The sequence below is a fragment of the Lagopus leucura genome, unplaced genomic scaffold (genome assembly GCF_019238085.1).
Source record: "Lagopus leucura isolate 7727_CA_CO unplaced genomic scaffold, USGS_WTPT01 Super-Scaffold_100021, whole genome shotgun sequence".
Lineage (NCBI taxonomy): Eukaryota > Metazoa > Chordata > Aves > Galliformes > Phasianidae > Lagopus > Lagopus leucura.
Window position 1 is genome coordinate 10,326,179 of NW_024962274.1, and position 17,881 is coordinate 10,344,059.

The following is a 17,881-nucleotide window of genomic DNA, read 5'->3' on the forward strand; positions in this document are numbered from 1 at the left end:
ATTTAAGGCTCTACTTTATTGGATTAAAAGGCCATTTGAAGCTCAGCTGGAAGGAGTGTGATATGACGTACTGCATGCAGTATGACCAATCAAATTGCCCTCAATCATCTTGTTTGGCTAGGTTAAGTTTAAAATGTTCTGCCATAAGTTATATTTTCATGCTTGAATGTTTTTGCATCAGTTTTGATATATTTTTTAAACTTTATTAAAATGCAGAAATGAGGTTAACACTTGCTGAAAATGGTAATTGAATGCTAAGCTTCCACAGGAAGCTAAAAATCCCATGGAAGGAGATAGAATGGCATTTTTTTTCCATCTTCTCTCAGCTCACATAGGAGCCCCATAAGCTCAATTTGCACAACTTAGCAATGCTATCAATTTAGGTAACCACTAGTTCAAGACATCTGTACGTGAATGCATAGACAACTATGAACCATTTTCTTTCTCATGCAAGAAAATGGAAATATGTCCTAAGATGTGGAGGAAGGATGCAGTCTTAAGGCTAAGCCAACTGTTTTGGCAGATTGCTTTGTTCCTTGAGTTTTCTGTGTGCTTCCTGCATGACCTTCACAACTTTGTGCCCAGGAGGATGTTCTCCTGAGTCCCACCCATACTGGTTTGTGTTTCAGTGGTCTGAGGGAGCACAGCCTGAGCTGTTGCTGGTTTGTAGAGCTCAGCAGGGGATGTGCTGCGTGACCCAGCTGCTCTCCTCAGTGGGGAGAAGGGAGAACTGCTGGGGCAGAAGTTGTGTGTTCCAAAAGCGAAGCACCAGATTTGTCAAACCTGTGTGTCTGCTCCCACGTCCCCCGTGGGAGGAGAAGCAGCTGGGGCTGGGTACGTCTTTGTGTGCGCTCATGTGCCTGCTGCTGATGCTTGGAGGTGGGGCCATAAATGGGAGAGTCCTAAAACTGAGCTCTGACAGCTGGGGATGCTGGGACTGGATCGCCTCCTGGGGGTGCTATCTTGGGCAGCTCGCTGTGCCATGGTGAGGCTGTGGGTGCCTGTGGTTACTAATGACCATCCCAGCACAAGTCTCAGAAATACATCCCATTTTTCCATCATTTGTTTCAGTGACATTTTACTAAGGACAGCATCTTGGGATGGTAAGAACCATAAGCTGTCAGTGTAATGGACTGGAATAAAGTGCCTGCTTAGCAGAAATTTCCCTCTCATGATGTCTGTATGCAAGTTGGCCTCTTTTGCTAGCTGCGCTGCTGAGTGCTGGGCTACATTCTTATTTGTCTTCACTCTTAAGTGGAATAGAAACAGACTTTATTTTGCAGGTGAGAACTTTGTGCTGGTGGGTGACAAAGGAAGATGTCTAGATTTGGAGAGTTTGAAAGCTGGAGCTTGCACCCTGGCTGAGGGCTCCAACAAAGACCTGGTGTGTGTTGCCAGTAGCTTTGGAGAGGGTTTGAACAGAGTCCTGCCTGCTGACTTGGTTAACAAGGAGCGCTTTTCCCCATGACAGGTGCGAGTGACTGACATGCAAAGAGCCCTTCTTTCAACTATTCTGCAACCGCATATCAAACGAGAGTCCCTCTGTTTGTGTGCTGCTCCTTTCTCCCTTTACAATGCAGTGCACTGTCAGATCAGATAGTCTGTTTAATAGTCTGTTGGAGTGGAAAATAAAGACAGTCCTTTCTGTAAAGAAGGATTTGAAAAGGCTTCTGGTTTTTCATCCAAGCTGCTGGAGCCCTTCCTTCCCCTCCTCATTCCTCAGTCCCATCCCAGAACCTCACCCCTTCCTGCCTTTGTCAGGCAAGTGTCAGATTCGACACCTTTGCAGTAAGGTACAGACATGCAAATGGATAAAACCAGCAACACCTCATCAGAGAGTGTAAACTTTCTGTCAATCTAATTTGTGGATGTAAAAAAAAAAAAAAGAAAGCTTTATTGCCAACATATTTCTAAAATGTTTTTGACACTTAAAAAAAAAAAAAAAGAAAGAAAGAAAGAAACAACTCTTTGTTGCAGTGCTTTGACCTGCCTCTTTCTTTTCAGCCAACACAGGACTGAGAAGTGTGCATGGGAAAGGTGCACAGTCGTTCCTACCCCTGCTGGCCTTTGGAAAGCAGCTGACCCCATACGTGGTCTGAAGCCCAGGGCCAGCACGCGTGGAACTCCTTCTACAGCAGTGGGGTTTGCAGGCTGGGTGAAGCCTTTGCTTCTGCCATGGCTCACATGCAGGAAGCACTGGGTGCACCACTCCACATGTTGTCCCCAGATGTGGGAAGGGCAACCACATTCGCAGCAGTTTGTAGAAGAATCAGAAAGAGAGCAGGTGAGGGGATAAGGCCGGCTGCGGCTCCACTTCTCCAGGGCCAGTGCAAAGTTCTCTCCGATGGCTGCAGCGCTGCTTAGTGGTGATGGCTGCTGCTTGCCCTTGCTGATTTGCTGCTGAATCAAAGCTGGCAGTTTATGTTGACTCTGCTGTGTTTCTGTCACCAAAGTGTCAGGATTTGCACTTACAGCAGCGTTGCAGAATAGCCCTAACCCAGCCCTTTTCATCTCATGGAAATGAAGCTGAGCCAAGTGCCTCTGGTATTCCTGCAACAGCTGCAGCAGGCCCTGAAGCAGCTTTGGCTGTCAGACCTTAACCCAGAGAGCCCAAGGCAGGGCTGCAGCCCAGTTCTGCTGTGCAGCTGGGCTTGCTGCTGTCAGCTGCAGGATGCTGGCCCTGGTGCCATTGCTCCTTCATGGGCTGCCCAGCTCCATAGAGCTCCTGGCCCTATCCAGCCCTTGGGAGCCATAGCTCTCTCCTTTTTGGGAGCACGGGATAGAAAGGCAGTTTCTGGGTGGCAGGTGAAGCTCTGTCATAGCGTAGCAGGATCACACGGTGCAACTAGGTGAGCAAAAACTAAGGCATCAGGCACTGTACTGTTTAAAAAAAGTGACCTTGCTTTGGGTCTGGAGTGGGGCAGCCTCAGCCCAAGAGGTCATCTCATGCATAGGCTGTTACTATTAGTGCAAGTGTCCCAGGTTCCCTCCCTCTCATTTACACTTCAAATGCTGGCCTCCCTCCCTAAAGCACAGGTCAATACAGCAGCTCTCACTGCCTCCTGGGGAGCTGGTTCTTGCCCTTCTCTCCAGTTCAAAGGGAAATGAGTTGTTCTGCTTTTGTGCTAAATCTGATGGTAATCTCGAATAAGAACCTGCCCCCCCCCAGGTAACATTAAATAAGGAGCAGTCTACTGGTACTTGTTCTCCATTTTCATTGTTCCATAGGGTTGTTAACAAAGGGAAGTTACAGGTCTCATCCCCTGGTGGTTAGGTTGCTTCCTTTCTTGCTTGTTCTATGTTTGGGAACTTCCATGTATTAAGAAACTTAACAATTGGTTTTGTTTCTCGCCTTAGAGTGCCAGCTCTCCGGAAGGTGGTATTGCAGTACAAACAACATGGCACCTCCCAGCAGGGACATGAGAGAGATCCGACCTCATGTAGAGAAGTGCTGAAATCTACTCCCTTAAAACTATTTTTTCTCTCTTCAGAAATACCTTCCCCATCCTCTACATTCTCCAACCAACCTTGCATTTGAAAGCAAAACCAATCATCAGTGCTGTGCTGCCCCTGCAGAGTATGTGTCCAATGCCTCAGGACTGCAGCTGCACCAACACCACTGTGAGAAGGGAGCAAATAATGGGCAGCCAGGCAGGCTGTGGCAAGGGGCACTGTGTGCTACTCAGTGCAGTAACGTTAAGAGACACTTTAACTCCAATACCTGAGCTAACAATACTTAGTATGTGAACAAAATGACTAATTAGCAGCACTGTTCGCCAGACATAAAAAATACTTTTGTTCCTGGTTAAGAAGCAGCACGATACAAAAATCCATGAAATCACTGCGAATTCAGGGTTTTTTTTTATTAAAGATTAAAAATAAAAAAACACACTTGATTTGATACCCTAATATACATAAAGTCACAATGAACTCAAATGTGCTAAAAGCAAAATGTGAATCAAGATGGTCATTTCTAAAGGCGCCCCGCCATCAGTCCTGGATGTCTGCAGAGCTCCAGCAGGTCCTGCTCCTCTTCCTTCCCTGAAGGCAAGAGCTGGGCTGCTGCCACACACAGCTGCTCTGGGAGCCCCTTTTAGGGGTCCCTGCTGTCACCAGCACACAAACGCCATGCGCAGATGGCGCCTCTCATGGAGTTACCCGCCAGGATCTAAACCGCACGAGGGCTTTTTCTTAAGAGAACAAGGTAGTGAGCGTTATCTGGGCCACTTATAGGGGCCAAGAGGATGAGGCAGGGTTAAGAGACCACAGCTGTGCATCCAAAGAGCTTCGCTACTAAAAAAACTCCCTCCTCCCCATCCCGTCCCCCCACTCTCATACAAACGACACCCAGCTACAAACTGCCGCACACGCACAGTCCACGCGCTGCGACGGCTCTCGTTCAGCCACGAGCCCGGCGGGGTGACAGGAGGGCCGCGTTCCAACCCCGAGGCGCCGCACCGCCCCGCCGCTCGCAGCGTTACCACGGCCTCCACATGGACTTGGGCGAGGGCACGCCGCGGGTCTGCGCCGCCTCCAGTCCGCGGGCGGGGGTCTGTCCCGGCTCAGCCTCCGCCTCGTCCGAGTCGGAGCACGTCTCTTCGCCGGACAACGGCGAGGGCAGCACCAGGCCCAGGGCCGCCTCGGCCACCGGGAGCGCGGTCTCGCCTCCCGGCCAAGGCTCGGCCAGAACGTCCGCCATCAAGTCCCCCAGGCCGCCCTCGTTGAGCGGCATGGACTCCAGCAGGTGGTTCAGCAGCTCGGCCGCCGTGTTGGCGTCGATGGCGGGGCAGCCGGAGACGAAGGTGTGCACCTCGTGCATGCACTGGATGTAGCCGGCGGCGAAGCGCTCGCTGGCCTCACGGTGCAGCCGCCCGCCCTCTGCGAGCCGGGAGAGACAGACACACAGACAGACGTAGCGGGGTGAGGCGCGGTACGGCCCGGCTTCCCCCTCCTCCCCCCGGTCCCGCGGCACTCACCGAGCGCGCGGCGCTCCAGCACGGCCTGCACCCGCCGCACCGTCAGCTCCAGCACCTCCGCGTTCTCCAGCTTCGCCTAGAACCGCCCCGGGAGGCGCCGCGGCTGTCAGCGCCGGCATCGGCATCGGCCTCGGCCCCCGCCGCCCTCCCTCCGGCCCCACTCCTCACCTCTCCGCCGGCCAGCAGCCGCCGCAGCTCCCGCAGGCTCTCGTTGATCCGCGCCCTCCGCTTCTTCTCCACCAGCGGCTTCCGCGCCTGCAGGCACGCGGCGCCGTCAGCACGCGCGCCCCATCCGCCCCGCTCCGCTCCGCGCCCGCCGCTCACCCTCCTGTCCGCGCGCGGCTCCGCGCCGCCCGAACCGCCCCGCGGCGCGCGGCCCTTGTCGTGCCGGAAGGACGGCGCCATCCCCGCCGCGCTCCTCCGCGGCCCCGCGCCGCTCCCCGCCCCGCGCCGCCCGTCTTATAGCGGCCGCTTTGCATCGCCGGCAGCCCATTGGCCGCGCCGTGCGGGCAGCGCCGGAGCGTAGGCCGAACGGCCCAATGGCGGCCGCGCGCTTTGTCTGCCGCGGGGCCGCGCGGGCGGGCGGGCGTTGTACCGCGTTGTGCCGCGTTGTGCTGCGCCGCGGTGCTGCGGTGCCCGGGGCTCCTGCAGCGGGCCGTGCTCTCGGCCCCTCCCTGCATGGCCCCGCCGAGGGCCGCTCCGGCCGGGTGTGAGCGGTGGCGCCGATGTGTGCTTACGGCGGCCTCGGGTCCTTCGGGAGCCCCCCGGCCGCCGTCTGAGCTGGGTGCCCCCGGCCTCGGCCGTGCCCGTGCGGGAGCGGAATTGCGAAATGCCCGCTTCGGGCGGCGGTTCTCGCGGCTGGAGGCTGCCGGCTGCTCGGCTCTCCGAGCCCTTTGTCTTCGCCCGACCGAAGCCGCCCGTGGCGCAGCCGCTGCTCCGCAGCCCGCGGCGCGCCGCTCCGAGCCCCCGCCGTGCCCCGCCGGCCGCGCGTGCCGGGATGGCGGCCGCGGCCCCGTCCGTACCCGGGACGTGTCGTCCCCCCGCCGCTCCCCAGCGCCGGCCGAGGACCCGGCTTTGTGCCGTAACTTGATGCTGATGACAGTTGGCAGCTGCAGTTCCCCCAGCAGACCGAACCGAATAAAAGCATCGGGTCTCTTCCCCGAGGAGAGCGACAGGTGTTCGCTCTCGCTCCTTTGTTTCCCTCTTTTCATTCTCCTCGCTAATGTGTGTCATATTTTTACCGCCCGAGGGAACGCGAGATGCATCCCCCGCTGGAAGCGGCCCCGCACACCCGGCCGCCTCCCCGGCGTGTGCAGCATAACTGCCCGCTGCGGCAGTGCGGGCCCGCGGGCTGTGGGGCTCCTATTGCTCCCCTTATCCGAAGCACAGAATGAGGTGGGTTGGAAGGCGCGTTGCAGCCGGTCCTTCTGGCTTCTGCCGTGGGCTGGGTGCCCAGCACCAGCTTGGGCTACACGGGGCCCTGTCCAACCCAGCCCTGAACACCGTGTATGGGGCACCCACACTTCTCTGGGCAGCAGAGTGAGGGCTTCACCGCCCTCGGAGTGAAGAATTTCTTCCTCACATCTAACCTAAATCTCCCCTCTGTTAGTTTAAAGCCTTTCCCCCTCATCCTATCACTATCTGACTGTGGGATGGTTCGTGTGTATTGCCATGGGATGGATTCGTTCCATGCTGTCTCCTCATGGCCACAGCAGCACAGCCATCAGGATGGGGCCACCCTGCGTCCAAGCCGCCCCATGCTGTGTCCCAGCCATCGGCCCCTTACTGCCAGAGCAGTACTGCTGCTGGCGGTCCTTGTCTTTCCCTTGTGTTTTAAGGAAATGGTGCTTGGATTTTGGCAGGTTGCTCTATAGGTGACACATTTCATTGCACTATAGACAGGAACAAAATTGGGTTGTAGCTGTGAATGTGTGGTTAAACTTGTCCCTGAGGTTCCGATGAGCTCGATGCACCTTGGGGCATGACGCTGACACAGGCACATGCACATTATTATAAAATGAGTAGTAACGTTGAATGTACACTGATTGCAGAGAGCAAGAACAAATCCAAGGGGATGCATCTCATCCCTACTGATGGTTTTAGGATCCAATCTGGGGTGCACTGGTGGTGATCTGCTAGCAGAGCTTGGGCACAGAGAGCTGTCCATGGCTGTAACATCCCGTTTATGTTCTGACTGCCTGAACCAATGGCAATGAGCTGCACAAGGCACCAGCTTTGTGTCTTTCTGTGTACTCTTTGGAAAGCTGCAGGTCCAATGGGTTGACAAATGCTGGAGTCACTTGTGCTGTACATTAAAGATGTATCATAAATAAATATCAGGGCACTACAAGAGCTGTGGTTCTGGAGGAAAAGGTCAGTGCAGGTTCCCTGCTCCAGCCCACAGGGCTAATGTGATGGTTTTGTGCCACTTTAAATGAGCTCCATCACAGCAGGTGGAACGATTCATGATAACCTCATGCATTTTAATGTAAATGTCAACTGCATTCTTGTAAAAGCAAATGTCCCTTACATACTTTGTCTAATGCTTCACTGCTTGCCCAGGCACTGTGGTTCCTGAAGGATGTTTTGGCAAAACGTATCCATACGGCTCTGCACCACCTTGCATCCTCTGCAAGGATAAGCATTCCTCCTGCATGGAGGGTGGGAGTTTCACTTCAGCTAAAGCTGAGTCCTGCCAGGGACTGCAGCTCCCTCATGCCAAAGAACAGCATGTTTGAGCAGAGACGGATGAGATCAGAGCTTTGCAGCATGTATTATCCTCCTGGTTTGTGCGCAGAGTGCAGTAACACAACATATAATGATGGTTTGTAATTCTTTGTAGATCATATGCAGTCACTGTCGTACCTGTGACAGCAGTGGCTGGGACAGCAGTGGAAGACAATCCTGCAGCCTCTGCCCCGCACTGTGTGCTCTGTGGCCCAGGTGAGGCCCATCCCCATGAGGTGGGGCTGACCGCCACGGGATGCCATGTGGATTTGAGCCATCAGTTGCATCTGAAAGCTCTCCTGCTCCCTGAAGAACATCCACAGAGATACAACATGACTCTGAGAAACTGTGAGGAGTCCACAGCCAAATGTGTGGCCATCCGTGTTCTTGGGCTTGAGACTGACATGATCTGAGCTTTCAGTAGGTCATCCAGCCTCCGTGAACAGTATAATCAGAGCCTGGGATACAGACGTGATGAGCATGGGCAGCATCCTTTGGGAATGTAGCTTCTTTCGTAAGCGGTGTAACATCTGTTGTCGTTGGAGGCAAAAGTTCTTGTCAAAGAGACACGCCATCCTTATAAATATTAATGGTGCACATGAATGGCAGTGGGTGTAAGCTGTGGTGGATGTTTGGTTAGCGGGTGGATCGCTCCTTAGGCATCAGTTTGCTGTCATCCAGTTTATTTTAAAATTACCAACTGATCATTTGGCACGGAGAGCAAAGAGCTGCTTTCTCCCTCTTCCTCTCCCCAGAGCCCCTTCACAAATTGAATGTGTCCTCTTAGTGAGTCTCCTGCCTGGTCTTGGATGAAAATTAGTCCATCTCCCAGAACCAAGGAGTGTGCTGGAGCTGAAGGAGCAGCAGGCTGCAGGCAGTAAATGCAGGGAATGAGGAAAGCTGAACAGAGAGGTTTGCAGCATTGCCCATCAGATGGATCCCTCTTGTGCCATTGATTTCTCTGCTGCTAAAAGCAGGTGTTTAACCCTAAGAGGAAAATCTGCTCTCAGACTCCAGCCTGCCTGTTACTGCAGCCCATGTCTGTGCCTTTCAACACTGAGTTTCTGTTGCCACTTTTGAAACCAAAAGGCTTTTCCTGTCCATTTCTGTTTACCAGCCAACTCGGCAGCAGTGCTCGTGCTCATCAGCTGGGGCACACAGAGCAGCTCGTGCCAGCAGCAGCATTAATCAGCAATGCTCACAAGGGTCTCATGTCTACTCACAGAAGAGCCCCCAGTCTACATTTGCTCTCTACAAAGATTTAGGTTCCCCTTGGACTGCAGGGATGCCCTGTTTCTGCCGCCTCAGTGGTGACATTCAAACACAGCGAGTGATGGGGAGGGCAGTGTGTCCCAGGGTGAGTGCTGGGCACAGCGCTGGGTGCTGGGCTCTGCTGAGGCAGAAAAAGGAGCACCCGCTGTCAGAGTCTGCTTCACTCAGGTACAGCCTTCTCATGCACATGAAGCAGCAGTACGGTCTTTGTCCCCTTTATTTTAGCAGACGCTTTCATTGCCTTGACATCCTTGCCCCCCAACCTGTTGGACTTGAGCAGAGAGCTTGCTCAGATGTCAGTGCAGAGCGCTTCAGCCCTTAGCACTACGCCTGCTCTGCCACCAGTGACAATGGCAGAGCCCCGTTGTGCGGTTAGGGACCGTCGCTCGGTCACACTGTAACTGTGGAAGCTGTTTCAGGGAAGTGAGAACAAACTGAGTACTGAGGCTTTTTAGTCAGATAAAGAAAAACCCACCCGTGGTGTTGCAGGGAGCAGTTCTGTGGCATTTCTTGGGACACCTCCTGTATTTGATTCCTCTTTGGAAGCTATCCTAATTACAGGCTTCACCATTGCACTTACCGCCTCTTTGTAACAGTGATATTTACATCACTGGTTCCCCTTTCTGATATTTCCATTAGGTCCTAAATGACTTTCAGGCATTCCTGTTAGTTTACTTCCCAGCTGCTGAGGCCGTAGAGCTCAGCCTTCACTGAGGCTGCAGGCTTCCTTAGATGTGTGCCCCTCTGAGGGGTGACTCAGGATGACTGCCAGTCTGCACCTCTGGCACAGACACTCCACATTTGCTGGCAGGACACGGGTTTTATTTTGATCAGATTAACACATACATAACCAGGCTTGGAACTTTGCTCCTGTGTGTTTTGTGAAATGCTCTAGGAAATGTCTGCTTTCATGCTCTGCTGCAGATTTGCATCCCTATTGCAAATTATGCATCTGTTTAGCAATGCCAGCATGTATTTTATGGTCAGTTTTGATAAACATTGGGCTTCTCTGAATCAAAATTGGAAATATTTTATTAATAGAGACCAATGCCCTCTACTTGAGTGTCCTGGTACCCATTTCCATGGCTTGTGCTTTTTATAAATACTGGTTTATACAGATATGTTCCCTCAAAGTATCCATGGACAGCATGGGACGTGCCCACAGTAGTGGTTATTTGTGGACTCTGGCTAATAGTCCAAGACAGAAGAAACACCTTCTTTTATCCACTGCACCTTGTCTGAAACATGCCATGTTCACTCTGCTGGCTGTTTCTCAAAGGACATGACATTGTATAACCCAGACTGCCTTTAATGGCATGGAGAGAATCTTTCTGGGGACGTGCTCTGTCATAGCATCATAGAATCACAGAATCATTAAGGCTGGAAATGACCTGTAAGATCACCAAGTTAACCCACCATTACCATGCCCACTGACCACATCACTCAGTGCCACATCTATGTGTCTGCATGTGTTATGGAAGAGGTGTCTACTTATCTGTAGGAAGTACAGAGCACATTTTTGTCTCGCTGCCCTACACAGCTCATTTACTTGCCATATCACTCTGCCAGTTTATGCTGGTGATTGGATTCTGTAATCTGCTGCCAGACAGAGCTCTTTCAATGGGGAGAGTGGTGTGCAGTGCCACTGGGCTGCCTGCATCCCAGCAAGATCCTTTGGAAATTGTGCCACCTAAGCTGTGGGCAAAAATCATCCAACCGAAGGTGAGAGATTGGGCACTCAAAAGCTGCTTCTGCCTGCTTGAGGGAAAGATTTCGGGAAGCAGGAATTCCATGATCACTGCTGGTGGCTTTCTGTGCTCACTTGTGTCACAGGGAGCATGTGCTGGACAAAAAGCTGGCCTTTGCTCAGGGTAGGTTGAAAATGCTGCTGGCTTATAGGAGGTAGAGGAGCTGCATACCTAGGAATGTGCCACTCACCTGCTCATTAGAAGCTCAAGCAGTTGGCCAGCAACAAACCTGCAACTGCCTGGTCTTGAATTAGAGCTGATGAGGAGCCCACCCCTAATTAGAGACAAGCCCTGAAGGAGAAACAAGATCGATTACTTGCAGAGCTCAGGTGGAGGGCAGAGCAGGTGGCTTTAGTGCAAGCCTTGAGATAAGTAAAGTTGTGTGCAGGCAGCCCTCAGGCTCAGCCCTGGGTGTCACTGTAAGCAGATCCTAGAAGGATTTTCGTCATGGAAAGCATAGGCAGAAGCCCAAGTCACTGATGGTCAGCGGCTGCAATTCAGCGCAGATGGGGCAGGTGGGGTGAGGCTGCTTCCTGCACTGCCTGGCATTGCTGCCCTCGCTCTTCTGCACAGCTCTGCATCCCCTGGAGCAGGTCAGATGGAGGTGTACAAGTTCTGGTCATGCTTTTCAGGTGCTTTTCCCCTATCAGCTTGTCACCTTCATACTCCTTAGCATTCGCTACACTGACAAATGCATTCAGTGTTGTTACGTGAGACTTCTCTGGTGATAGATGCAAATCTAGGCGGGGATAAGGTGCTGTGACAAGCTCCCTTTGGTTGTCACATGGGTTGTGCTCAGCAGGTGCTGTGAGTGCTGGAGTCTGCTGTATCCCCTGCACCTCCGCACAGCCATTCCTGTTTTCTGGGATAGCTTCTCTATTGTTATGGCTGTTCCCATTCTACATACTGATTTGCTTCTTGGGGCTTTGTAAAGGGGAGTGAGCTCTTGAAGGAACTCGAGAAGGAAGGGGAATACGAGCTATGGGTTAGCAGTTAGCGGGGGGGGGGGGGTCAGATCCTGAAACCAAGATCTCCTATTTGCATTCTGTGTTTCCTAGGAAAAAGCTTTATGATGTTTGTATTCAGGCCTGAGTGGGGAGGGTACGTGGCTGATTTACTTAGGTGACGTCTGTTTCTTTGTTGTGCCCGTAAAGTTATTTGCACAGATTTTGTTTGAAAGAGGAAGTGATCTTAAAACGTTCTGTTCTAAAGAAGAGCCTCCTGCTCCTTTTCCATGGCAAGCTACTGCATGTGTCTCCCTCAAGGGGCTGCATGGTGGTGTGCAGTAAGAGGGCAGGAGAAGCACGTGTTGGCTACTGCGGCAGTTTGCTGTCCTGGCACAGCAGGGATGGCACCTTGGGCTGCCCCTTTAGTGTTGGAGCAGCTTGGCAGTAGCTGACGGGCACTTCTCAGTGACTGCATTACTCTTCACTACATTGAAGGCTCTCTTCTCCTGTGGTGCTGTGGTCTCCCATGATTAGTTTGAAGCTGCATCCCAGGTCTTGGTGGAAGCTGTCTGCTCCATCTTATTAGGGTATTACGATCTCAGTGTGAGGAAAGTTGGGTTGGTGAATGAGGAGAAATAGGGGGGCAGCTTCTTCAGCAGAGGAGGTGAAGGAAGCCTGGGGAACCAAGAGGTTTTCCTCCACTCTCTTATCTACAGATCTTGAGCTTAATAATCACAAGTATACCATCACTGCTGAAGACTTAATTAAGTTCAGCATCTTACCATCAGCATAATTGCATTAACTGCCTTCCTTTCTTGGTATGCCTTGAAATGCTGTCTTTATAGACTCTCTGCCAAGTTATTCAATTTTAATGTAGCTGGAAACAAGCTTTTATAAAACACACCTCAAACACAACAAATGCCTGCAGTTCACAAGGCCTGCCTTGTTTGCAGCACTGAATCAGATCAGCGGAGCAAGCCGGGCGTGAAGGCTCTGTGCATTCTCCCAGCTGAGCAGACAGGCGCTCGCAGCATCCCCTGGCCGTGCTGCAGACAGCGGTGCTGCTCCGGCTTTTCCATCAGAACCTGTGAGATGCTTGCATTTCTCTCTTAAAACCCATGTTGCCAGAAGAGGTGTGTTCCCTGCAGCACTGCACTGCTCGAGCATAACTGAGTTTTCACAGCGCAGCCACTCGTTTTTGGAGGATAGAAAGAAGCAGCTGCTCTCCCTGCAGGGTGCCTTGTAGGGGTGCCCTCCTGCCCATCCGCTGCCCCGGGATGTGGTTTGTCTGGGCAGACAGACTGCTGCCTTTGCTAGGATGGGCTGTATCTCAGCAGGGGGCTTTTCTGGCAACTGCTGTACAGCTCTAATTAAGCTTTTGGTTGGTTCCAGCGTTTGTTTGTTTGTTTTACTTGCACTGAGTCATCTTGTAAGCTAGAGGAAACACATCCAGCCAGAGCCCCGAATGCCATTTTGGTTATTAGCAGCGCCGTTACTGATACAGCCTTCCTGCTAAGCAATGCAGGATCTCTCTCATCTTCCCCATAAACGTTTAACCCCTTTCAAAACCATTCAGAAAGAAAGCTAGATTTGCAGTGTGACTCCAGGAGCAGGCAGCACTGTGGTGCCTGCCCACAGGGTCTGAGCACAGCATCCATTGCAGCAGCATCTGACAAGAGGAAAAGTAAAGCAGAGGGTGCTGCCCCTTCCTCAGTCACTCTGGTTGGGCTCAGATGGGTGAGGATTGAAAGCCTCGTGTTGGCCACATCCTGCATCTGATGGGAGGCCTCTGGAGACCACACCAAGCAGGTGAACTTCAGAAGTGTGATGTGAATGTACTGCTGTGATCTGCCTGAGTGATCCTTTGCTTGTGAATGTACCGGAGATATTTGTGAAACTGCATCAGAGCTTTTGTACTGCTGCATTGTTCTGTCAGGGCACTAAAATTGGATGTCTGCTCTTCTGTCTCCAGGCAGCCATTTCATCTGTTGAACAATTTGTCAGCTGCTGTCTAGTGTCCATCCTGCCATTCCTTCCATCCTCTAAGAGAGCTGTTGCGCTACTGCAGCACTCACACCTCTGTGTATACAGTGTCACTGGTACATTCCAGGCTGGATCAAGCAGAAGGCACAGTTCTGTCACAGCCTTTTAGAAGGGCTGCTGAGCCCTGCCTGCCTCAGGGCTGTGCTCTGCATTGATGTTCCTTGGTGTGTCCGCTGGTTTTGACACCACCAACCATGGCATCCTTATGAAAAGCCCTGAGCAGATGGTGCATCGTCTGGGGCTGGTTCAGATTCAGGTTGGTTCAGATTAGATCTTACAGAGAGCTGCTCATGTGCTGGTTACTTGTTCAGTCCTTCTGGCAGGTTTCTGTCTGCTGCATGGGGACCCCTCTGTTTTAGTGCCTATTGATTTATTTAGTCTAAGCTGATTAAGCATCTAGTCATTTCTGTCTGCCTTTGGGCATTCCCCTTATTTCTTGCTCTCTTTCCCAACCTGTCACTCCAGCAAAGCAAGGCATATTTGCAGCTTTTTTTGAGGCTATGTCAATGCAAACAATGTTGGTCTTGGTTGGATCAGTGCCCCAGGAGTTCCAAGGAGTCCCAGCCTGTCTTAAGAAGACATCACGACGTGTCCTCACTGTGCCAAGGCACTTATGTGCACAGCTGGGCATTGCCACCTCTATAGGGCTATAAGTGGAGATGAGTGAATTGGCAAAGGTGTGGCAACTCCTGGACTCGGTGCAGCACAGGGGAGAGGTGGAGGTTGGAAGAGGTGGGTTTACTTCTTCTTGCTGTGTCCCCCCCATGTCAGCAATCCCAGGGTGCTGGCGGGCCATGCAGAGCTGTCCCCAGATCTCAAAGGGACCAAGGCTGCCCTGGAAACCTCAGGTGATGTTAGCCCATGGGGTCATTTTCTAACGGATGTGGCAGACGTCCCAAATACTCAGGCTCGCTCACCACCTGCTTGTTGCTATGGGGCAATTCTGGGCTCTCCATAGTATTTGAAGGCTGTTATCTCCTTTGCTGTGCCCTTCAGTGGTGTAACACTACAAGGACTGACAGGTTACTTTACACCTTAGGGTCACTGCGGGGCTTTAGATGTGTCAGAGCTGTTGTCAAAGAAAACAAGTCTTTAATTTTAGCTGAAGATGATTGGCGGCGTTTTGTTTATGAAAGATACAGAGAGAACCGGGCCCTTTTCTAAATACAGCAAACAGAAGCCACTTGGGCTTAAGTAGACTTGTTTTATATAGTACTTTTGTTCTTTAGTTTGCAAATACTGTTATCTAAATAATTCCACAGACTGGAAAAGTGAGGTGGAGAAAGGCCATGACTTCCCCACAGCCACGTGGCAGGCAGCCGGCACATGCAGCCACAACCCACCCTTCTGCCGCTCTCCTGCACAGTTCCTTGCTGCTGTATTTTTCCTTTCCCTTCTTAAGACATTTCTTTGTTTCCCCTTCCCTTGTTCTTTCTTCCTTCCAACCTGTGGAGAAGAGGTGGAGGAGAGATCACAGAATCATTAAGGTTGGAAAAGACCTCTGAGATCCCCAGGTCTCCTGGAACCGAGAGCTGCCATTTCTGAATGGAACTCTTTATTGGCTACACACTGTACCTGAACTTTACCATTGGTGAGGCAATCCTGGCCTGTCTATCGTTACATTCCCCGTATGGAATTCACCACGCAAGCAATAGCAGTGTAATAAAAGCCAACAGACAATCTGATTGCTGCGCAGAGCTTTGAAGTGGGAGCAATTGGCTTGTTGCCATGCTCCTGTTGGGGCTCAGCCATCCATGTGCCCAGGAGCTGCACTGAGCAGATGGGCTTGGTGCTGTGCAGCCCCTGCTTGCTCTTTCCTAGCCCAAGCATCTAAAGAAATGAGCCGAGTGCAGCTGCACCATGCCATGCATGCACGTGTGTGTACGTGTGTGTGCTCCCTCCAAAGTTTCTCTGCTCCCTTCACCCCAAGTGACTGGAACCTGTTGGGGCAGTTTGAGCCACATGGGGCACAAAGGCAGAGTAATGCATTAAACTCTTACAGGTTTGTGAAAAGAGGTGGCGGGGTGAAAGAAAGGTTCCACTTGTGGTGAGCAGCAGTGCTAGCACAGCCTTTCTCAGGGAGCAGGGGACACACGTGGTGCAGGGCTGTAGGTACTTGTGGCTTTGCTGTTCGTGGAAATGCTTTGCTGCTGGTTTTTGTCTTTCAGTTCCTCCCATTGTCTCTTGATGAAATCTGTCTCTGATGCAGCACTAAAGGTACGCACTGAAATCAGCTGTCCGTCTTGAAATCCTCACACCTCAGCTCGGGCTTCAAGTTTTCTGTGGTCCCGTGGAAATCCATGGGGTGTTTGCCTCATCTCCCAGCAGGACACATTCTGGCAGCTATATTTGTGAGTACTCTGTTACCCAGAGTTTCACTGAGTTCAGCAGCACTGCATTTAACAGGGCTCCATGTAGCCTAAGCACTGTACACAGCAGCTCATTGTGCCTGGTGAAATCCAGCCTGCTCAGAGCCAGTCTGCTGTGGAGATGCAGCACTGAGGGACATAGTCAGTGGACATGGTGGGCTGGGGTCAGAGCTGGGGATCTTAGAGGTCTTTTCCAACCTCAGTGATTCTGTGATTATGTAATTTCTCTCTATCACTCTTCATTTCCTCAGATACAACTGCCCTACATAAAGCCAGTGATGGTTTGAAGCCTGAGGAATCACTGAGGTTTGGAGCAGTTTCCTTTCACTTGATTCAGAGTGCAGAGGAGGATGGGAAAGAAACTGATCATAACTGATCATTCAAACAGCAATTAAAAATAGCAGGGGGAAAGTCTGCAAGCTTTTGCTTGAGGTTGCACTAGCTACTCTCCTGCTTGCTCTTTTAAGGAGAATGGGGCTCACCTCCTGCACCATCGGTACAGGAGCCCCAGCACCCAGCTCCTGCTCTGTAAAGAGCTACAGGTGGAGCCGTGTATGCCTGCACTGTGTGCACTGATCACTGGCACTGAAATCTGGCTCTGCTCAGCTTTTAGAGGCACCACTATCTCTTGCAATCAGTGCTCCCAGCAGAGCTGTCAATTGTTTCTCAATTGGTTCAGCATGATTTCAGGGTTTCACTTAACTTTTGCAAACAGCACCGACTTGAAGAAAAGAAGGAAGAGATGTGGCTTCTTGAGAAGAAAATATACACAGACATCAGCATTTTGGTAGCTCTCTCTCAGAGAACCTTGCCAACGCTGATAAAGGTCCTGTGCCTGCACCCCTCCTTTTCAGAGATGGCAACAGCACCAAGGGCTTGCCCTCAGCTGCCTGCAATTTCAGGTTATCCTGTACTTGGTCTATTTACCTTGCAAGCAGTCTAGGATGCATGGAGCGTAGAGCAGCTGTCGTACTGCACTGTTGTATAAACACAGGGCAGGTGCTAGCTGGCATCCCATCTCTCGTATGTCAGGTATAATTGCAGGAGACGGCCACAGTTCCGCCAGCTGGGTGAGTCCCCAGTGTATTTATGTGGTTATTGTATTCCTGCAAACACAGACTGCCATACCACACAGAAACCCTTTCCCCATCAGGATATCCCCCAGCAGCTACCATTGCAGATGAGCCCCTTGCTGCGCTCTGATTCCAGATACTGCTGCGGAGGTGTGACGACTCCAGCCCAGCACAACTGCTGCCCACCATTGCTTTTGGCCTTGCCAAATTTCCAGGCAAAAAGATGAAAGTTTCAGAAACTGGCATGGAGCTCCTCCTCCCCTCCTCTGCTGTGCTGCACCTCTCTCAGGAGACACTTTGACTCCTTGTTTACAAATCTGTCTTTGTGTAACACAAATGAAAGAAAACAGAAAACAAATCGGGGCTCCCGATGGGCTGAGCTGCTGTGGGAACCTGGAGCATCATGTATATTGTATGGTAGAGTTTGTTGTGCAGAACCCCAAATTCCCCCAGACTGGGGAAAGAGCAAGGTAGACAAACTGCCAAAATTCAGCTGTGAACTGGTTTCTTTTCCCTCCAGATTAGGCACTGCTGATTTGACCTGAGAAGTGCTTTCAGGCAGATGAGGTGAGCTGTGCTCCATGTGGGTGCAGATCTGCAAAAGAGAATAAATGTTAGGATCACAAGGTGTGGTGAAAATGCTGGAGGAAAGGGTTCCTGGCAGGGCAGCTGGGAGCCCCACATGCAGGCATCGAGCCTCCCAAAAGTGGTGGTAGGAGCATGAGC

At 51.8% G+C, this 17,881-nt stretch overlaps 1 protein-coding gene across 1 annotated transcript; it reads right to left on the bottom strand.

The window, feature by feature from the left end:
- Positions 1-3,842: 3,842 nt before the first annotated feature.
- On the bottom strand, positions 3,843-5,381 carry LOC122184031 (transcription cofactor HES-6-like). Its single transcript, XM_042878554.1, has 3 exons — positions 5,145-5,381; positions 4,977-5,052; positions 3,843-4,878 (listed from the first exon to the last, which is right to left on the bottom strand). The coding sequence occupies exons 1-3, from the start codon at positions 5,379-5,381 to the stop codon at positions 4,478-4,480; spliced, it is 714 nt and encodes a 237-aa protein (XP_042734488.1). The 3' UTR covers positions 3,843-4,477.
- Between the last annotated feature and the right edge of the window lie 12,500 nt (positions 5,382-17,881).